The following is an 18,462-nucleotide window of genomic DNA, read 5'->3' on the forward strand; positions in this document are numbered from 1 at the left end:
AGTCTCCAAAAATCCAGGCAAGGAGGGATGAGAATGACCATCAACTGGCTCAGCCCGGGCAAAACACAAACCTCCAGCACTCATTTTGCTCCCTTTTTATAGGTGTGTATATAAAATATATATAGAACTATGTGATATGTAATTAAGTCACCACCATAACAAGGTTGGATACAAACAGCTCAAGATCAAGAGTAAAGAGTAAAAATTACTCGGTCCAGATTGTCCCCTCTCAGCCCTGGAGCGGTGATGGCCCTGGCACTTCCCGGTGGGGCATCCTGGCTTCTCCCTCCACAGGGAATGCTGCTGGCTGGGATGGAATTCCTACAGCTTGGTGTGGTGATGGAAGGCTGGCACGTGCTGGGAGCCACAGGAATGGTGGCTGTGCCATGGGTAGGACCGGTGGCGCAGGGAATTCCTGTAGGAATTGGAGTAGTGCCTGGGGCCGGTGCCCAGAGGCCGGCACAGCTCCGGGGGCTGCATGGAGCCCACCACCAAGGGGCTGGGAAAGGCTGGGATGACAAAGGGGTTGGCAGAGAGCGCAGGGGCCACAGGCACACCCTGAGTTTTGAGGTGCTCCAGGGGGCTCCCGAAGCTTGGCAGGAAGTGCAGTGCAGCAAAGCTGGGACTGGCCACCACGGCCTTGGGCTTGGCCAACCCGCGGTGGCCCCCCAGGGGGCTGGAGCCCATGTCCCTGCCCTTGGCCTCCCTGGGGAAGGGGGACACGGCGCCGAATTTGGGGCCAAAGGGCTCCTCATCCTCCTCCTCCTCCTCCTCCTCCTCCTCATGGCCATGCCTGGCCCTGGCAGTGGGTCCGGGTCCGGGGGGCACCCAGGCCTGCACGGCAGCCCCCTGGCTCTCCCACACTTTGCTCCGCAGGTCCTGGGGCTGCTCTGGCTCTGGGAAGGCAGGAGGCGGCTCCAAAAAATCCTTCAGGTTGGAGAAGTACCCCCAGAGCGGATGGGGGGCACTGGGCGGGAGCCCCTCGCTGCGGTAGGCATGGAAGTAGCCGGTGAACGTGGCAGGTGCCGGACCCCCATTCTCGGCCCGGGGGCACCCCTGGGTGTCTGTGCCCCCAGGGGATGCGCTGGTGGAGGGTCCCACCTCATTCCTGATGCTCGGAACTGTATCCTGAGCTCCCGAGGGCTCCGGGCTCCTCTCGGGGGCTGGCCGGGGTGGGTTGTGGCTGGTGGTGGCAGCGCTTGGTGCCCACCGGCCCTCGAGGCAGTGGCGTTTGTGGCAGCCCCGGGACTCAGCCTCGCTCACCTGGGCCAGCAGCTTCTTCTTGGCTAGTGGGGACATGATGGGGTGGTTCCCTTTGGAGTAGAAGCTGGAGAAAAGGCACTTGTAGGTCTCGCTATGGGTCTGGCAGGGGCTGGGATGCCCCCCCGAGGGGCTGGGGGTCGGGATTGCCAAGCTGGAGCAGTGGGGTGGCATTGCTGGGATGGATCCCTGGGCCACCCGGCCCCGCTCTGGGATGTCCTGGGTGTCCTCGGTGCCAGCTGCCACCTCCGTTTTCACCTTGTCCGGAGGCATCTGCAGGCAGAGGGAGTTATTGGGAGGTGGGTGCTGCATCCCGGGATGGGCTCCGGGATCCCCCAACTTCATTCCCCCTTTTCCACTCCCTTTTTCCAACCACCCTCCACTCCCTTTTCCCAGTGATCCACATCCCTCCTTGCTCTTCGCTGCGCACCCCAGTGGGTGAGGGATGGACATAGGGGTCTGAGGCTGTTCCCAAAACTTCCAGAGAAGCCACACACCTGCTCCCTGCCCTTCTCCTTCCTGGCCCTCTTGCTCTTGTCATCCTTGGAGCCCTTGTACTGCTTGCGAGGTTTGCTGGGGGGCAGTGGCTTGTCCTCCTCCCCCTTGAGGTGCCGCACGTAGGGAAGGACCAGCCTGTGGGCGGGGGGTGGGCACAGTGAGAACTGGCCCTGAGAGGGAGAGCTGAGGCCCAGGAAGGGATAGACACCCCCCCAATCCCCCTTGTGTGCCCACCTCTCGTAGTGGCGCCGGGTGCAGGTGGCAGCGCTGGTGCTGCCAGGGCTCCCCCCGAGCTCGTCGTACACGTTCTTCCAGAGCCGGCGCCCTGTCACCTGCACAGGGAGGGAGGGGTGACACCGGGTGCTCAGGAGACAGCCCGGTACTCAGGGGACAGCCATGACACCCAGGGGACAGCACAGAGTGTGCACAGAGTGTGCACAGAGTGTGCACAGGAGATTGTGATGCGCATAGGACATCCCAGCACCCAGGGGACATCCCAATGCCCAGGAGACATCCTGACACCCCCAGGGACATCCTGGCACCCAGGGGACACTCCTACAGTCAGGGGACACCCCGACACCCACTGGACACCAGCACCTCCAGACACCACTTACCAGCTCATAGGCTCCCAACTTCTCCACAGCTTTGTAGATCTTCCAGAGGTTAACTGGCAATAAAGAGGAGAGGCCGAGGGTCAGGGGGACACGGGGGGGTCTCCCTGTCCCCAGGGGATTTGGGGAGTCCATACTCTGCTTGAAGCCGAGGTGGGGGATCCTCTCAATGGGAGTGTGTCGGTCCTTCATGAACTTGTAGAGACTGACCAGAAAAGCCTCCTCCTCCTCCTTCTCCTTCTCCTTCTCCCCTTCCCCCACTGGCTTCTCCTGCTCAGATCCATCCTCGGGACCCAGATCCTCCTGTGGGACACGGGAGGGGGGAAATTTGGGGAAACTGAGGCCGAGCAGCAGCTCCCCCACCCCCTGCCTGGCGATTCAAGCAGCTCTGGGCTCGTTTTTGTCACCCCGGGACAGTGGCCAAGTTGGTCAAAGCTCTGGATCCAGGCAAGAACACGAGGAACAGCTTCCAGGAAAACAGAGGGGCAGGAATTCCTCCTCCCTCCCTCCCACCGCCACCGCCTTTCTCAGCTAAAAATGTGCCCCGTTTGTTTGTTCTACATTTTCCGGAGTTATAAAACTTGTTGCTATTTTTGGGCAAAGCAGCTGCTTGGCTCCCAAGTCCGGCCTTTGATTCTTTTTTAGGTTTTTTTTTTGGTGGTGATTCTTCTCTCGATTCATTTAAACTCTTGTGACAGATGCTGGGTTTTAATGGCTCAACTATTTTGAGGTGCTTTTTTTTTGGGTTGGAAGAAAAAGCCGCTGAGGAGGGAGGGGGATCCAGTGCCACAAAATCTAAATGCTGTTTCCTCTTCAGGATAAAAACTAATTATAAAAAGTATTATTTATATGGGACAGCTCATTTTTCCTCTAAAAAATGCCGGTTTAGGTCTGGTTTTCCCCCGCAAGGCTAGAAATTTCACCCTTCTCTTCCTCATCCTCTCTTTCACTGGTGGCCAAAGTGCTGCTCGCCCTCGTCCCCCCACCAAATTTGGGAGGGTTCAGCACCCCCCTTAAAATCTCGGGGTGAACTCACTGTGGGATTGCTGGTGGTGGCTTCTTGGGGGTCTTGTTGCCCTGGTTGGTTGTTCTCCATGGGGGGGAGTCGTTGGCTTTGAGCTTAGGAGGGTCCTGAGGGGAAAAAAATGGGGTGCGGGGAGTGAGAGACCCCAAACTGTTGCTTTAGGAAGAGGTCCTGAAAAGGAAAAAAAAAGGAGGGGGAAGGGGAGGTGAGACCCCCAAATTGTTGCTGCTCCCATAAAATTAAGGAGAAATCGGGATGATTCGGGTCACGGCGTCACCCGAAATCGGCCACTCGTGGCCTGAAGCTGCTCGCTGACTGCCCCCCCAATCCAGGCCTCGGTACCCCCCCCAATAGTCCCCCCCGCCCACTTTTTTGGGGTAAAACCCATGGAAAAACGGCAAATAAAGGCGCTGCCAACCTGAAATAAATGAGGCCCGGTCGGCGGGGGATCCAACCCCCCTCTGACTCACCCCTTCCCACGGGACCCCCTCGTGTCCCCGTCCCCCCCCCGCCGCCCCCGATCGCTCACCCGCCGCGCCTGCACCACGTGACTGGGGCGCGCCCGAGGGGCGGGGCCAACACGCCCCCTCGGCCCCCATTGGGTGGGACCAACTCCCCCCCTCCGCCTATTGGGCGGTCGGGAGGGTCGGCCCCGTCCCCGGCGAGGGGTGTGATGGAACTTGTAGTCCGGAAGCGGCAGCGTCTGCGCGGCCATGGGTGGGTGCGTACATGTGTGTTCTCGTGTGCAGGGTGAACACACGTGCCCAGGCGTGTTTACATGTGCATACAGCTGCCAACGTGTCTATGAGTACAGGTGAGTGGTACGTGTCTGTCCTCATATGCAGGGTGAACACACGTGGCCAGGTGTGTTTATGAGGGCATAGAAGTGCCAATATGTGTGTGCGTGTGAGCACAGGTGAGTGCAGGTGGGTAGGTAATGTGTGCCCCCATGTGCAGATGAGCACATACGCGCGTGTCAGAGTGAACACGTGCCCAGGTGTGTTTACACGAGCACACAAGTGCCAACATGCATGTGAGCACAGGTGAGTACAGGTGTGTGCAGGTGAGCACATACATGTGCAGGTGAACTACAAGTGAGACACACGTGGGGGGACACACCTCTGCGTGGAGGTGATGTGTGGGTGCTGGTGGGCACCTCTGTGTGTGTCTGTGCGTGCGCGCGTGTTCAAGTACAGGTGAAGCTCACACATGTTCACACATGTCCCCCTTCTCGTGCTCCCCGCGATTCCGGCGGTTCCCGGCCGGTTCCCGGCACCGCTGACGCGATTTCCCCCCGCCGGCGGGGACGTCGGGGGTTTGGGGACGAAAAACGGCCGATTCGGGGATGAACATCTCCTGCCGGCGGGAACCATCTGTAACCTGCTTGAGCGGGGGAGTTATGGGGTGGAGGTGACTCTAATTACTCCATAATTTGATTAAAATGACAGTTAACGGCGCTTCGGCGGCTCTTTCGCGGCGGCCAAACTCATCTCAAATCCCACCGCACTCCGAACCCCTGCGACCCCCCGGAGCGCTTTTGGGGCTCCCTCTCCTTCCCGAAATCCCCCCATTAAGCCGAACTCGTGCTATCCAGGCCCGAATTCCCTGTTGGAGCACGGGGCTGAGCCGGGAATAGCGCGGGAGCGGAGCCAAATCGTGACGGCGGGTGAGTAATGGGGTGAAGTCATCCCTTCCCATCCCGCGGGCACCGGGAGAAGAACCCCTGACATTACCCGGCGCGGTGGGAGAGGCTGGAAAAGGGGCTTTGGGGCAGGTGGGGGCGAGCACAGGTTGGGGTCTCCCCGCGTAGTTGGGGCGCACCCCACTTCTATGGGGTTTGGGATTTTGGGATTCCCAACCGAGTTCGTGGGGTCCCCGCCGGGATGGGGCGAAGCGGGCAGCGGGGCGGGGTGACACGTGGCTCGTGGCGGATGCCGGGACCCCCAACCCCCTACGGGACCCCCGGTACTCACGGAGGGGCTCAGGTCGAGCGGCTCATGGAGCGGTGGGAGCCGGTATCGGGAGCGGGACGGAGCGCGGGGATGAGTCAGCCCCGCTCGGGGAAGTGGCGTGTGCGGGGCTGAGGCGGCTCCGCGCGGGCCATTGACTCTTTCCTTACCGGAACGGACGCGCTTTTTGGGGCTCTCACCCCGCGCCACCCCTTGAATGACTAGGCAGGACTTTCCAGCCCCAGGCTCCCCCCCGGAGCCACCCGGGGCTTGCGTCGCGGTCACTGGACGTGGCCACTTTGGTCCCCTTCCTGGGGGGGGTCCCAGCACCGCGCGGGCGGTGGGTGACACCTCCAGGGATGTCGTCCCTTGTCCCCTCGTTGGGAACCCCAGCTAGGGCTGCTGGAGGGCACCCAGGGGTGCTCAGCCCCATTGCAGCCCCCCGAGAATCCCTCCCCTCTTTCGGCTTGTGAAAGAGTCCCGAAAAATGAGAGAAAAAAAATCCCCCGGTGACTCATTTTGGGCCAAAAAAGCAGAGAAAGCAAAAGCAGGGGGAAATTGGGGGAGGGGGAAGATTTGGCTCCTGTCCCCTCCTCTGGGGCCAGGAAGGGGGTGAAGGATCCGAGGTGACATTAAGCCTTCTCATTCCAGGAAGGCTCCCGCCCTCTACGTAAAAATATCAGAATTTAACAAAAATGCGTAAAATAAACAACAAAAGAAACCCTATTCGGGTTTTTATTCCCAGCTCTGGTTTTTATTTGGGCAGAATGGGAGGGGGTGTGTCCAGAGATGTGGGGAGGGGGATTTGAGGGTTGTCTCTGCCTCAGTTTCCCCGTGATCAGGGTCCAGCCTGCAGGGACTTTCCATCAGCTCTGGGATGGCTTGGATTTTGGCAATACATTGGATTTCAGGATTACACTGGATTTCAGGAATACATCGTATTTCAGGGTATTTCTGAGCACCCCTCGGTGGGATCTAGCCCCCTCAGAGCTCCACTCCAACAGGAGCTCCAGGGAAATCTTCTTCCCCAGGGGGATTTTAGGTTTTAATCCTGGAAGAGGTGTTGGAGGAAAAGGGGAATTGTTGGGGTTGGAAGGTGTCGGGAGTGAGAGGAGCCATTGGTGCAATAAAAGGTGTTGGGGCTCAGCCAGGGGGGAACCCTGAGCCAGCTGCCATCCCTAAAGGGGAGGAAAAGGAGAAAGAGGAAGAGGAAAAAGGAGAAGGAAGAAAAGAAAAAGGAAAAGGAGATGGAGGAGAAGGAGATGAAGGGAGAGAAAATGGAAAAGGAGAGGGAGGAGATGGAGGAAAAGGAAATGGAAAAAGAAAAGGAGGAGGAAAAAGAGGAGGATAAGAAGAAAAAGACAACAGAGAAGGAGATGGAGGGAAAGGAAATGGAAAAGGATGTGGAAAAGGAGAAGGTGGAATAGGAAAAGTAGGAGGAAAAGGTAACTGAGAAGGAAGAGGTGGAGGAAAAGGAAATGGAAAAGAAGGGGAAAATAGCCCAAACCTGCAAGCCCAGCTTCTGGGTCTGTGATAGATTTGGCAGCTCTGGCAGGACCAGCATCACTTTGGCTGCAGGGAGAGGGTTCCTTATCTCCAGGGATTTGGGGGGACTTTGGGGCTGGAATGAATCCTCCCCCTGTGAGTTGATGCCCTTGGTGCTGGCAGGGAGCTGCAGCTCCAGCTCCAGTCTGGCACGTGGAACCTGGACCCAAACACGACCTCCAGACCGACTTCCCAGCTTGATCCTGGACCTGCCTCAGCACCAGGAACATCCCTGGTGATCTCAGCTCTTGGTTGACCCTGGTCACCATCTCCAGGCTGGTCCTGCTCCCATTGTTTGGGTACTGGAGGAGTGGTCGAGGCTGGTGATCCAGCCACATGATCCCAATGACTCCTGGACCCCTTTTTTAGGGAGCTGCCCCAGCCCTTCTGCCCCCAACCCTCCTGTGTTATTTTAACCCCTTCTGGTTTGGAGACTCCTTCAAAGGCCCATCTGCACAGTGTGGAGCAATTTATTATCTTTAAACACAGTGTAAAAGGTAAATCCTTTCATGGGGTGAACAGGACTGTGGGAGGAACTGGAGATAGGAGTAACAGTCAGTCCAAAAACTAATAACAGACAGGGAAGGACACACAGAGGAACCTTTTGAGACAGACAGAGGAACCTTTTGGGACACACACAGAAGAGCCTGTTGCTGTAGGCACTGGTGGTTCACAGTGAAATGGAGGAACTCCACTACCCATTCCAGGAAAAGCTGATGGATCAGAGATGGCAGGAGCCAGGAAGGCTGAGCCACAACCATCTGTGCAGGTCCTGTGGTCAAGTGGGACATCCCTGACTTAAAAGCCTTCCTGAGGTGCAGAGACCAGTGGGATTTCTCAGCTGGGAGGAGAAACATCTGCCACTGATGAGAGTCCAGAGCTGGGACACTGAGCTCCAGCCTGGGGTCATTCCAGGGGGCTGCTCCACATGTGGCTCAGTTGTCTTGTGTCACCAGGACATCAGACATGTCCTCTGTGCCCTCCAGCTTCAGATTCTGGGAATAATACAAAGGGAAAGCTGAGTTTGACAAAGCCAGACTGTACCCCTCGGAGTCTGAAGGCATAAAACCCCCACAGGATGAAGGTTCAGAACAACTCCAGCTCCTCCTCAGCAAGGCCAGGGCTGTTGCTTTTTGGGGTTGGACTCTTCTCCAGGGAACAAGGGACGGGAGGACAAGGCCTCAAGCTGTGCCAGGGGAGGTTCAGGTTGAAATTTTTCCGTGGAACAGGTTGTCAGGCATTGGAAGGGGCTGCCCAGGGAGGTGGTGGAGTCTCCATCCCTGGAGGTGTCAAAGGAACACCTCACTTGGTGGTGGCACTCAGTGCTCTGGGCTGGTTGGGATGGTGGAGATCAGTCAAAGACTGGACTCTGTGATCTTGGAGGTCTTTTCCAACCTCAATAATTCTGGGATTCTATTCCACGACTGGGAACTTGGAACACTCACAACACTTGAAACAACTCTGAGGAGCAAAGTGCTGCCAGACCCAAGGACAGGGAAGGACTGAGAGCAACCAGCTGGGAATGCTGGTGTTCCCAGCCCATCAGTGTCCACTGTGGGCATGGGAAAAGTCCACAAATCCTGATTTAGGAAGTGGCCCTGCCCCAGGTGTGCACTCACCTTCTCGTTTGCCAAGTGCAGGAGGCACATGAAGGCCAAGGGCACGGACAGGTTGGTTGCCATGGCAGCAGGAAGCCTATGGAAGAGAAGGGAGACCAAGATTAGGATGGACAGAGCACAGAGATCAGCTCCTCCCTAGGGATCTGCTTTTTTCCACTTTCCCCTTCCACTGCTGAGCTGGATGAACCCACAGCTCCCCCAGGAAAACCTAGAGCAAGAGAAGGGCTGTGACAGACACAGAGGGGGCTGTTCTTGCCCAAACTTCACTAAAGTCTGTCCTATCTTCAGTCCAACCTGGTTTAGAGTCTCTACCTGAGCAGCAGGTCCTCTGTGATGTTGCTCAGCTTCTTCTCTCCTGCCACCACTGACGCGTCCTTCTCTTTCTCGGCATCTTCTACCTACTCAGCAAAAATCAGAGACAAATTTTGCTCCCCAAAATCCAGATACAATCCCCTGCAAGTCACACTTGGTCTGTCTTTACCACCAACCCATGGGAACAAGAAAGGGATTGCTGATAAACCTGCACAATTCCCTCAGGACACTTCTTGAGGAATCCAGCTCCTCCTGCACTCACCTCTCCCACTGTCCCTTTCTTCTGCCCATCAGTCAACAGCTGCCACATGTTTTCCTTCAGCCTCCTCATGTCCATTTTCTTGGCAGTCTTTGCATATTGAATTTCAATTTTATTGATCTGAGGGAAGGACAGGCAGGCTAAGTGGAGATCATTGGGATCACAGGGATAACCAAGGCATGGTTCCCTTGGGAATGGCCTTTGATTCCCTCTTCTTACATGAAGGATCAGCTGGGAATAAAGTATCCAGCAGCAAACCCAGGAGATCCTGCACCAGGGAAAGCTGTCTCGGAATCTCTAATCCTGAGACAACTTTCAAGAAATGTTTAATTTTAAGAAATATTTAATTTTAAGAAACTTTCAATTTTAAGAAACTTTGACAGAATCACAGAACCAACTAGTTCTGTCTTTTAATTTTAAGAAACTTATAATTTTAACTTTTAATTTAAACAGCTTTTAATTTTTAGAAATTCAAAAATTTCTGAGTGTTGGGAGCAGCCCCCAGTGTCCTCCCAGTGCTCACCTTCTGGGGCTCAGCGATGAGGTTCAGCTCCCCGTACGTGGTGACGTCCACCCTGTTGAGCTGCAGCCCCTGGGGATTGAACTCCTCTGTCTGACCCAGGAACTCAGAAGGGTTATTGTCATCGTCACTGTCTGCCACCTGGACAGGAGACACAGCAGTGACACCACCCAGAGACATCCCTGAGGAGCCTCTCCACGGTGGCAATTCCTGCCCACATTCCCCACAGAACAGGGTCTTATTCAGCCTCTCTAAGGCTGAATCTAGAGAGAAGAATATCAAAATCCTGTCCTGCGTTCTGGGAGTGTCCAAGGTCAGGTTGGACGGGGCTTGGAGCAAGCTGGGATAGTGGAAGGTGTCCCTGCCCCTGGCAGGGGGTGGCACTGGATGAGCTTTAAAGTCCCTTCCAACCCAAGCCATTCCATGTTCTTGCCCATTTCTGGCAGCTCCAGCTCCATCCCACCAGCAGCACTGGGGGTCTCAGACTCTCACATCAGCCCCACCCCAGAGGCAGCTGAAATACTTGGGTTTAAACTGTTGGTTCAATGGATTTGAACTGACAGGGAGTGGGTTGAGATGGGATATTGGGAAGGGATTCTTCGCTGGGAGGGTGTGGGAGGGGCTGGGATGGAATTCCCAGAGGAGCTGTGGCTGCCCCATCCCTGGCAGTGTCCAAGGCCAGGCTGGAGCAACTGGTGAAGAGGAAGGCGTCCCTGCCCATGGCAGGGGGTGGAACTGGATGGGCTTTAGGGTCCCTTCCCACCCAAACCATTCTGGGATCCCATAATACATGGAAAAACAAGGAGAGGAGGGCTCTGCTGCCAGAATGGGACCAGCCAGGACTTGTGACAAGCACCACCTGGCAGAAAGCTGAAGCTTTAAGAGAAATCAACTTCAACCGGAGCTTGGAAGGGCTGGGAGGAAAACTCCCTGTGCAGAGCTCAGTGCAGAGGTGAGACATGGAATTTATTCCCACTTCAGGGCCTGGAATGGGGTTTCTGCAGCAGGTGCAAACACCAAAGGCAGAGTTCAGGTAATGTCAGTGAGGGGATGGAATGGGCACAGAGACTCTGCAGCTCCACTTCCTTTTCACTAGTAATTAATTCTGGACATGGATTATCCCTAAATCATTCCCATCATGTATCAAACAGAAAAAAGACCTTCTTGCTCTTTACCTGCAGGGCAGGGCAGAAGTTGGAGGTGTCATTGGGGTTGTTGTAGTCATAGTCCCCAATCTCAGCTTCGTTCTCCAAGGGGGTGACCGGCTCCGATGTCCTGTTGAGCTACAGGGACAGACCAGGGAAGGAAAAATACTAAATATTTCGCCAAGCAATGCCTGTGTCATGTTCCTTCATCCCCTTCTAGCTCTTCTTCCTCCTCACACACCTCCAGCAACCCCCTGCAACAGCCTCAGCATCCACAGTGGGTCAGCTCCATGTCACACACTGGCCCATCTCCAACCCTGAGGAGCATTCCAAAAGACTCCCAGGATTTCAAGAATTTTGGAGATTTTGAGCCTGGAGTTATTGCTGAGAGGACTTCAGAGAAGGCTCTTACCTTAACAAGTGGTTTGAGGAACAGCTGGAGCATGTTCTGAGGGTTATAGGTGAAGTCTGTGGGGAGCGTGGTGCTTCTCACATTCTCTCTTTCCAGGATGGATTTGGCCAGAGTTACAGATGCCTGGGAAAGGGGTGGAAGATGCCATCAGGCAGGAGCTTTTCATGCACAAATAAGTGCTTTGAACACAGGTCTTTGTCTAAAAGGGGGCAAGGTCTGGGATGCCTCCAAGGAGGAATTCCACAATGGGTTCAGCTGGTGCATCCAGTAGCTTCCATTCAGCACCCTGGACACCTAGGTGTAAACCAGGTGTAAACCAGGAAGGGTGTAAACCAGGAAGAATCCAGCAAAATGGAGAGCAGGAAGAGGCAGGAACTCAGCAGGTACCTTGGTCTTACGGAAATAGGCCTCAAAGTCAACATTCTCATCAAAGTCCAGCTCAAACACTTTCTTTACATTCCTTTTCCTGGTCTCCTTTTCAGAGTTGGCATTGGCTGCAGAAAGGAAGGGAAGTGTCAGTGCTTGGTGACAGAGCCAGGACAAGCAGCTCACTCCCAACCTGAGCATCTGCTCCACACAGATCCACCCACAAGGATGGATCCCACCCTTTGTTTTGGGAAAGCAATGTGTTGTTGTCACCTTCATGTTTTACAGGGATCAGCATTTTTTTATGGAAGCAGAAAGTCTAATTTAGTCTTAATGGCCTTAAGCTGAAGGAGGGTGGGTTTAGATGGGATATTGGGAAGGAATTCCTCCCTGTGAGAGACTGGGATGGAATTCCTAGAGAAGCTGTGGCTGCCCCATCCCTGGAAGTGTCCAAAGCCAGGTTGGATGGGGCTTGGAGCAACCTGGTCTGGTGGAAGGTGTCCCTGCCCATGGAGTTGGATGGGCTTTGAGCTCCCTTCCCGCCCAACTCATTCCATGATTCCCTGATCTCTGGGGTGAGCAGGACCTGGCAGCAGCTGCTGTCCCCAAATACCTACATGTGTGGCGGGGTTTGAAGCGCCAGTGCTGGGGGCCAGCCCACATGGACAGAGTGCGGGGACTGAAGTAGGAATATTCCCCTGGATTCATGGAGAGGTGAAGGCACATGGTCTCAACATCTCCCTCTCCAAAAAGAGTCCCGTCAGTCCTGGAAAGAGCATATGTGCACTCAGTGAAACCATTCCTTTGGCACTCCTGAGGGCATTGAATACCCAGGGCAGCTCTGACAGCCGTTTCCCGTTCACTGTGCCAGCAGGGAAGGACTCCTGGTCTTTAACCAGAGCTGGGGGTGTTGCAATGTCTTAAATCTGTGAGGTTGCTGCAAAAAAGAGGTGGATTTGACAAAGATCCCCTTGGAAGGCAGAGATATTCCCATAACACATCCCTGGATTTACCCAGAACTGGAGGAGGAAGCAGGGAACAAAAGATTCTCCAGAGAGCTGCCAAAAGTTGTGAGTTGCCATCAAAGCAAAGCTATGGATTTTCAGTGAGCACTCACCTCTTGCTCTGGTTCTGGCTGATTGTTCCAAAGGAGTTGATGTTATCTGTGATATCCCCAAGCTTTTTTGCTGCTCTGCTCCCAGGGGAATCTGAGTGGAAGTCATCCTCTGGCAGGAGGGGAGCACAGCCCTCCCCATCACTCTCCACCTCCGCGTTGGGGTCAAACACGTGCTCACTCTTCTTAAATTTATCCAGCAGGGCCAACACTGACTGAGAGAAGAAGGAACTCAGGAAGGTATTTGAAGCTGAGGAAGCTTCAGCTTAATGGCCTTGAGCTGAAGGAGGGTGGATTTAGACAGGATATTGGGAAGGGATTCTTCCCTGGGAGGGTGGTGAGGAGCAGGGATGGAATTCCCAGAGAAGCTGTGGCTACCCCATCCCTGGGAGTGTCCAAGGCCAGGTTGGACAGGGATGGAGCAACCTGGTCTAGTGAAAGGTGTCCCTGCCCATGGCAGGGGTTGGGACTGGATGGGCTTTAAGGTCCCTTCCAACCCAAACCAGTCTGGGATTCTGTGATTCCATGAAAAAGCAGGATAGCAGCAGCCCTGCAGCACAACCTCCCCCTGTGTATCTCGGAGGTGAGAACTCAGGTATCCCACCTGGCCCAGTTATCCCACCTAGCACAGAGCCATCCAACCTACCTCCTCATGGGACTCCTCATCCCACTTTGTGAACTGGAAACCAGCCAGGGAAGAGCAGATGGGACGTTTCTCAACACACTGAGCCAGCAGGGCTGGAGACAGGGAGGGCATTGGGGAGGGATTAGACTCAGGATCCAAAACCAGCAGCTAAAACTAGTGCCAGGCATGATTTCTTAATTAATTAAAGTCATGTATGTTGGCAGCTCTTCTTCTATGCAGAGCTCATTTATAAGCGATATTTCAGTTCCCACCCTAACTCCAGGGTGGGCATAACTCTGGGAATCTTGTCAGAGCAGCTGGGGCTGGTTCTATATCCAGGCTCAACACACTCTGAGAAGGTCAGTCCTTAACCTGGAGCACTAATCCCAAGTCCTGCAAAGCTCAGACCAACATCTGCTGTGCCAGATGTGCCAGAGGTTGAGTGACAGGTCAAGTTCTAAAACCTACAGAGGTCCTGGTTTTCCAGCAGCTGCTCCCAGCTGGGCCAGGATCAGAGCACTGGTGCCCCAGGACAGCCAAGCAGTGACCAAAGCACAGCTCAAGGCAACTGAGACTAAAATGAGCTCACTTGGGAGATGAAAAGCATGGAAAGGTCCAGATGGGCCCAACACTCACACTTTAAACCCGTCATTTTCACGGGATCTGAGTTTGGCAGTGAGAGAATCTCCGAGGAAGGGAGAGGGACAATCCTGGACTCAAACTGGAGCTCGCTGTGGAAGTTCTGGGAGCGCAGACGAGTGAGGAAAATCCCAGCAGTGCTGCATTCATCAAAGGATGCTGCTGCTTTCTGGAACATGGGATCCACCTGCAGGTGTGGAGGGAAGTGAAAAATGACCCCAAACATCTCCTCCCCATCCCTGGAAGTGTCCAAGATCAGGTAGGACAGGGTTTGGAGCAACCTGGGCTAGTGGAAGGTGTCCCTACCCATGGCAGAGGGTGGAATTGGTTGATCTTTAAGATCCCTTCCCACCCAAACCATCCCATAATTCATGATCTTTTTCAGTAAGGAAAGAGCCCTCCCAGCTCCCTTTCAGACCTGACTGGACACAACTCTGCTGTAGCAGCACAATCCAGACATGTACATGACTGTCAGAGCCCAAGAGAGGAATGAAAAAGAAGAAAAACAGAGATGAGGAAGATGAGGTGACAACCCCCTTTCTCCCACACACAGCTGCTCCAGCAGCCTCCCCCAAAACCCACCTTCCACCTGCGATTGGCCTCTGACACATTGATGTTGTTCAAATTCTGCTCGATGGTTTTGAAGGACTGTTTTTTCTTTGGCTGAACTTTCTTGACGGCCTCAGGAGCTGAACTGTCTTCTGAAAGGGAAAGAAGAACAAATGACACTTAAAAAACTTGCTAAAATACCCCAAGGAGGGATAGAACAACTTTGAGTTCAATTTGTACAACAAATACACAATGAAGTTGCTCAGTCAGTGATTTATTAGCATAAACCATCAATGTTTCACTGCCTGGATGCTATTTTGCTTTTTATCAACTCTACTTGGTCACAAATTGCCTCTATTTGGCCACAAATTGACTCTGTTTGGCACATTTATTTCAAAGCAAAGGACAGCAAAGCATGAGGCCCTTCACTGTTACTGGTTCAGATCAGACCAACTGCAGTTTGTGTCTAAATCTAAATCCCTGGACTAAACCACTGAATTCAGGACTGAGCAACAGATGCAGATTCTCATCCCAACCCTCCCTAAAGAAGCACCCGGGGAAATCAATTTGGGACCTCCCAGACCTTGAAAAATTAATTCTAAAGCGCTTTGAAATTCCCTGAGCACTGAGGTTCCTTTTGTTCCCAGGTGGAAAAGCAGCAGCTTAACAGGAAAATGAGGGAATTGCCCACCTTCCCCTGGGCTGTCCAGGCCCTTGGCAGGTGCTGAGTCCTTGCCCAAGCCCCCAAGGACTTTGTAGGTGTCTGCATAGACCGTGTCCACACGCACAGAGTAGATCTTGGCACTGGCATCCAACGTTCCAGCTGCAACCTGACAGCAGGGACAGGGAATTCTCAGGTGGAAAGGGAAAAGTCTCATCTATAAGATACAAGACTGAGCTCCTGAATGCTCTGCATCACAAGAAAAACTGTGAACAGCTGGAAAAGGATTTATTCTAAAAGCTAATGGCCCCCCAGCAGGAGCCAGGGTGTGTTTTCCCCACAGTTTGATTCATCTTTTGGGATCACACAGAAAAATGCTTAAAAAGTTGCCAAGATTAAGCAATGGGGAGAAGCAAAACTCTCTCCTCCACTTCCCCTTCATGCCTTTTTTTAGGGTCACCCCATTGGTATCGTTCTATTTTCCCAGATTATGAACTCCAGAGGTGAAGAAACAGGAGATACCAAGTTCCTTTTTTGATCACAGACTCCCCCCTGGAAGGTGGAAAATCCCCCAATAAAATCCTGTGCAGCCTTTCCCAGCCTTTCTTCATCCCATCAAACACAACCAGCTCGTTCAGAGGTTCCTTGAGGCCACATCAAAAGTTCAGCCATTTATTCCTTCATCCAAGAACCCAGTTTTCCCTCCCAGCATCAGTCAACTATTAAAGTTTGTCTTTTCCTTGGCAAGTCCTTATTCTGATCCATTCCTAGATCAAAATCAGACCAGCACTAACTTCCTTTCTTTTCCAGCCTTATTTCTTTCCTAGTTTTAACACTCAATATTAACAAACCTTACTTTTAAGCAAGATTTCCTTTAGAAGGACCATAACTGAGAGAATTCAGACATTAATTTCTGTGGTACAAAAGGATTATTCACAGCCTTAAACTCCTGCAACAAGTGAATGTGCTGCCTCTCCCAGGTATTTTTGGTGGCAGTAACAGGCTCAGCTACCTGAGCATTATTTGAGGGTTGATATTAGCTGGGTTAAATCCAGTTGGAAATAAAGCACCAGATGGAAATAAACTCCTCTCACCTTGAAGCTGGTGAGCTCAGAGTTCTTCTGCTTCAGGATCTCGGTCATGTAGTCGATGAGATGTAAACCAAAGGCGTTTCTCGAGGTGATTTTCTGGAACAAAGCGCAGCTTGGGACCAATCCCTGGGCCAAGGACACCCCTCACCCTGCCTGGACCCCCAGCTCAGGGGGGGGTTTAGGGCAGGGCCAAGGGGACATGGGCTGTAAGGTGTGTTAGTGATGGGAGGGCACCAACAGGCCCATGGTTGGCCCAGGGAAGAGGAATAGGAGGACAGTGGAGAGACAGGCAGAGAAGAACCTTCTGAAATTCAATAGGGCAAATGCAGGTCCTGCACCTGGGGAGGAACAACCCCAGGCAGCAGCACAGGCTGGGGGGGGACTTGAGGGTCCTCGTGGACAGGTCCTCCCTGACCAGCAGTGAGTCCTTGGTCCCTTCCAACCTTAGACATTCTGTATTTCTGTGGTTCTGTGACTTGTGCCTTTCTAGGACAAACTGTGAATATGTCACTGTAATTTGAGATATTCCAGAACCACTTGGACACAATCCTGTTCCATGTGCTCTGGGAAGGCCCTGCTGGAGCAGCAAGGTTGGACCCACTGACCCATCCTGTGATTCCATATGATGCCTCAGAGCTTTTTGGTTTTCTTAACTTTTGTAGATTTTAGAAGTAGCTGTGTAGTGAATGTAGATTTTAATGTAGCTGTAGTTAGCTCACCCTTTAGCACAGTAGTTTACACATTTACCCAACCCTGTTTCCCCATTCCATATCAACCCCTCTGAATTCTGTTAGCACGTTTAGACTTCCCTCAAGGTAGGCCTTCATTCTGTTTAAGAACATCTGCACCCTGGCTTGAACAAGATACTCCACAGACACAACGACCTTCAAGCCCAGAACTTTGGAGGAGCTCCAAGGACTGGATGTGCTTTGAGGAAGATGAAGACAAGGAAGAGGGGGTCCCAGAGCCCCCTGCCTCAATTTCCAAAGGGGTGTGCCGGGAAGAGGATCTGGGGGGCGGACAGATCTGGGATTGGTTGAGATAATACCCTAAATTGTGGAAACCCGTGGACACGGCAGGCGTGTCATATGTATTCACTGGGCCTCAGGCCTGAAATTAAAGGACCTACTCTCTTTATCTTGTCTTATCCACTAAATTGGCTGAAGTCCTTTTTTTCTGCGGTCTCTTAAGGCAACACATGAATAACCATGCAAGGCCTAAGGCTTTTAAATCCCCCTCCAACCTTGCAGCCAGGGGGGTTTAACCTCAGAGTGAATATTTAAGGACCGGTTCCGATGCCCCGGGACTCACGTTTTCCGTGGAGAGGCGGATGCAGGTGCTGTAGTGCTCCGAGATCTGCACGTTGCTCCACTGCGGGAGCTGCCAGCCCTCCTGCCTGCGGGACACACGGAGGGGTCGCGGGGCTCAGAATCACAGCATCAGTGAGGTTGGAAAAGATCTCTGAGATCATCAAATCCAACCTGTGACCCAACACCACCTTGTCACGCAGACCACGGCACCGAGTGCCACATCCAGTCTCTTCTTAAGCACCTCTAGGGACGGCGACTCCACCACCTCCCTGGGCAGCCCATTCCAATGTCTGATCACTGCTTCTGTAAAGAATTTCTTCCTAATGTCCAACCTAAACCTGCTCTAGCGCAGCTTGAGACTGTGCCCTCTTGTCCTGGGAGAAGAGTCCGACCCCCCCGCGGCTCCACCCTCCTGTCAGGCAGCACCGACCGTACCTGGGCGCGGGGGAGCCGAGGCCCAGCGAGGAGTCGGCGGCCCTGGAGCGCCGGCGCTGCCGCCGTTCGCGCTCATCGTCGTTGCCGGGGCACTCGGCCAGCACGGGGGTGCCGGCGCTGCCCAGGGCCCGCGGGGCCGGAGAGGCTGCGGCGGCGCAGCGCGGGGTGCGGGCGGTCATCGTTCTCGGAGAGGGATCGAGCGGGTCCGAACCCCAGTCCCGGCGGCATCGAACCGGGACCGCCCCGCGATCAAACGCGGCCCTGGGCCCCGCCCACCGCCATGGCCGCGCCCACCCTCCCCGCGCGCGCGCCCCCAGGGGCCAATCAGCGCGCAGTCCGCCCCGCCGGCCAATCAGCGCGTGGACCGCCCCGCGGTTTGAACGGCGGCGCGCGCTGCGCGTGCGATAACGGCCGGGGTGGGGGAAGAGCGGGGGGCGGAGAATCCGCTCGAGAGACCCCCCCAGGGGGGACCTCCGGGTACGATCACCCTGATTTTCCGGTCCTGGGTTGGGCTATGA

At 54.2% G+C, this 18,462-nt stretch overlaps 2 protein-coding genes across 8 annotated transcripts; both read right to left on the minus strand.

Annotated features, from left to right (window-relative positions):
- Positions 1–80: 80 nt before the first annotated feature.
- ARID5A (AT-rich interaction domain 5A) lies at positions 81–6,011 on the minus strand. 7 transcript variants are annotated; one of them, XM_051811740.1, is made up of 7 exons: positions 5,367–6,011; positions 3,406–3,500; positions 2,507–2,672; positions 2,373–2,425; positions 1,993–2,090; positions 1,758–1,893; positions 81–1,533 (listed from the first exon to the last, which is right to left on the minus strand). In XM_051811740.1, exons 2-7 carry the CDS (start codon positions 3,463–3,465, stop codon positions 322–324), a joined length of 1,725 nt encoding a protein of 574 aa, XP_051667700.1. In that variant the 5' UTR covers positions 3,466–3,500; positions 5,367–6,011; the 3' UTR covers positions 81–321. The 7 variants fall into 7 exon arrangements, with proteins under 7 accessions (XP_051667700.1, XP_051667701.1, XP_051667706.1 ...); XM_051811741.1 differs by having other exon boundaries at positions 3,406–3,564; XM_051811746.1 differs by lacking the exon at positions 5,367–6,011 and adding an exon at positions 4,603–4,855.
- Positions 6,012–7,339: 1,328 nt separating this feature from the next.
- Positions 7,340–18,236, minus strand: NCAPH (non-SMC condensin I complex subunit H). The gene is made up of 17 exons (XM_051811739.1): positions 17,945–18,236; positions 17,511–17,595; positions 16,203–16,295; positions 15,139–15,277; positions 14,481–14,599; positions 13,896–14,085; positions 13,281–13,372; positions 12,638–12,849; positions 12,138–12,286; positions 11,542–11,648; positions 11,155–11,277; positions 10,773–10,880; positions 9,601–9,738; positions 9,081–9,197; positions 8,819–8,904; positions 8,507–8,582; positions 7,340–7,882 (listed from the first exon to the last, which is right to left on the minus strand). Exons 1-17 carry the CDS (start codon positions 18,121–18,123, stop codon positions 7,823–7,825), a joined length of 2,073 nt encoding a protein of 690 aa, XP_051667699.1. The 5' UTR covers positions 18,124–18,236; the 3' UTR covers positions 7,340–7,822.
- Positions 18,237–18,462: the final 226 nt, after the last annotated feature.

The sequence above is a fragment of the Manacus candei genome, unplaced genomic scaffold, assembly GCF_025592945.1.
Source record: "Manacus candei isolate 608988 ecotype Guabito, Panama unplaced genomic scaffold, ASM2559294v1 h1tg000084l, whole genome shotgun sequence".
In the NCBI taxonomy this organism is placed as follows: domain Eukaryota; kingdom Metazoa; phylum Chordata; class Aves; order Passeriformes; family Pipridae; genus Manacus; species Manacus candei.

Excerpts from the sequence above, each read along its gene's own strand:
- ARID5A (XM_051811740.1), bottom strand. The coding sequence starts at position 3,465 with ATGGAGAACAACCAACCAGGGCAACAAGACCCCCAAGAAGCCACCACC. Across the intron at positions 2,673-3,405 it reads CCACCACCAGCAATCCCACA|GAGGATCTGGGTCCCGAGGA; the intron begins GTGAGTTCACCC and ends CGTGTCCCACAG. Across the intron at positions 1,534-1,757 it reads AGGAGAAGGGCAGGGAGCAG|ATGCCTCCGGACAAGGTGAA; the intron begins GTGTGTGGCTTC and ends CTCTGCCTGCAG.
- NCAPH (XM_051811739.1), bottom strand. The coding sequence starts at position 18,123 with ATGACCGCCCGCACCCCGCGCTGCGCCGCCGCAGCCTCTCCGGCCCCG. Across the intron at positions 13,373-13,895 it reads GAAAATGACGGGTTTAAAGT|CCCTGCTGGCTCAGTGTGTT; the intron begins GTGAGTGTTGGG and ends CCCTGTCTCCAG. Across the intron at positions 8,905-9,080 it reads AGAAAGGGACAGTGGGAGAG|GTAGAAGATGCCGAGAAAGA; the intron begins GTGAGTGCAGGA and ends TTTGCTGAGTAG.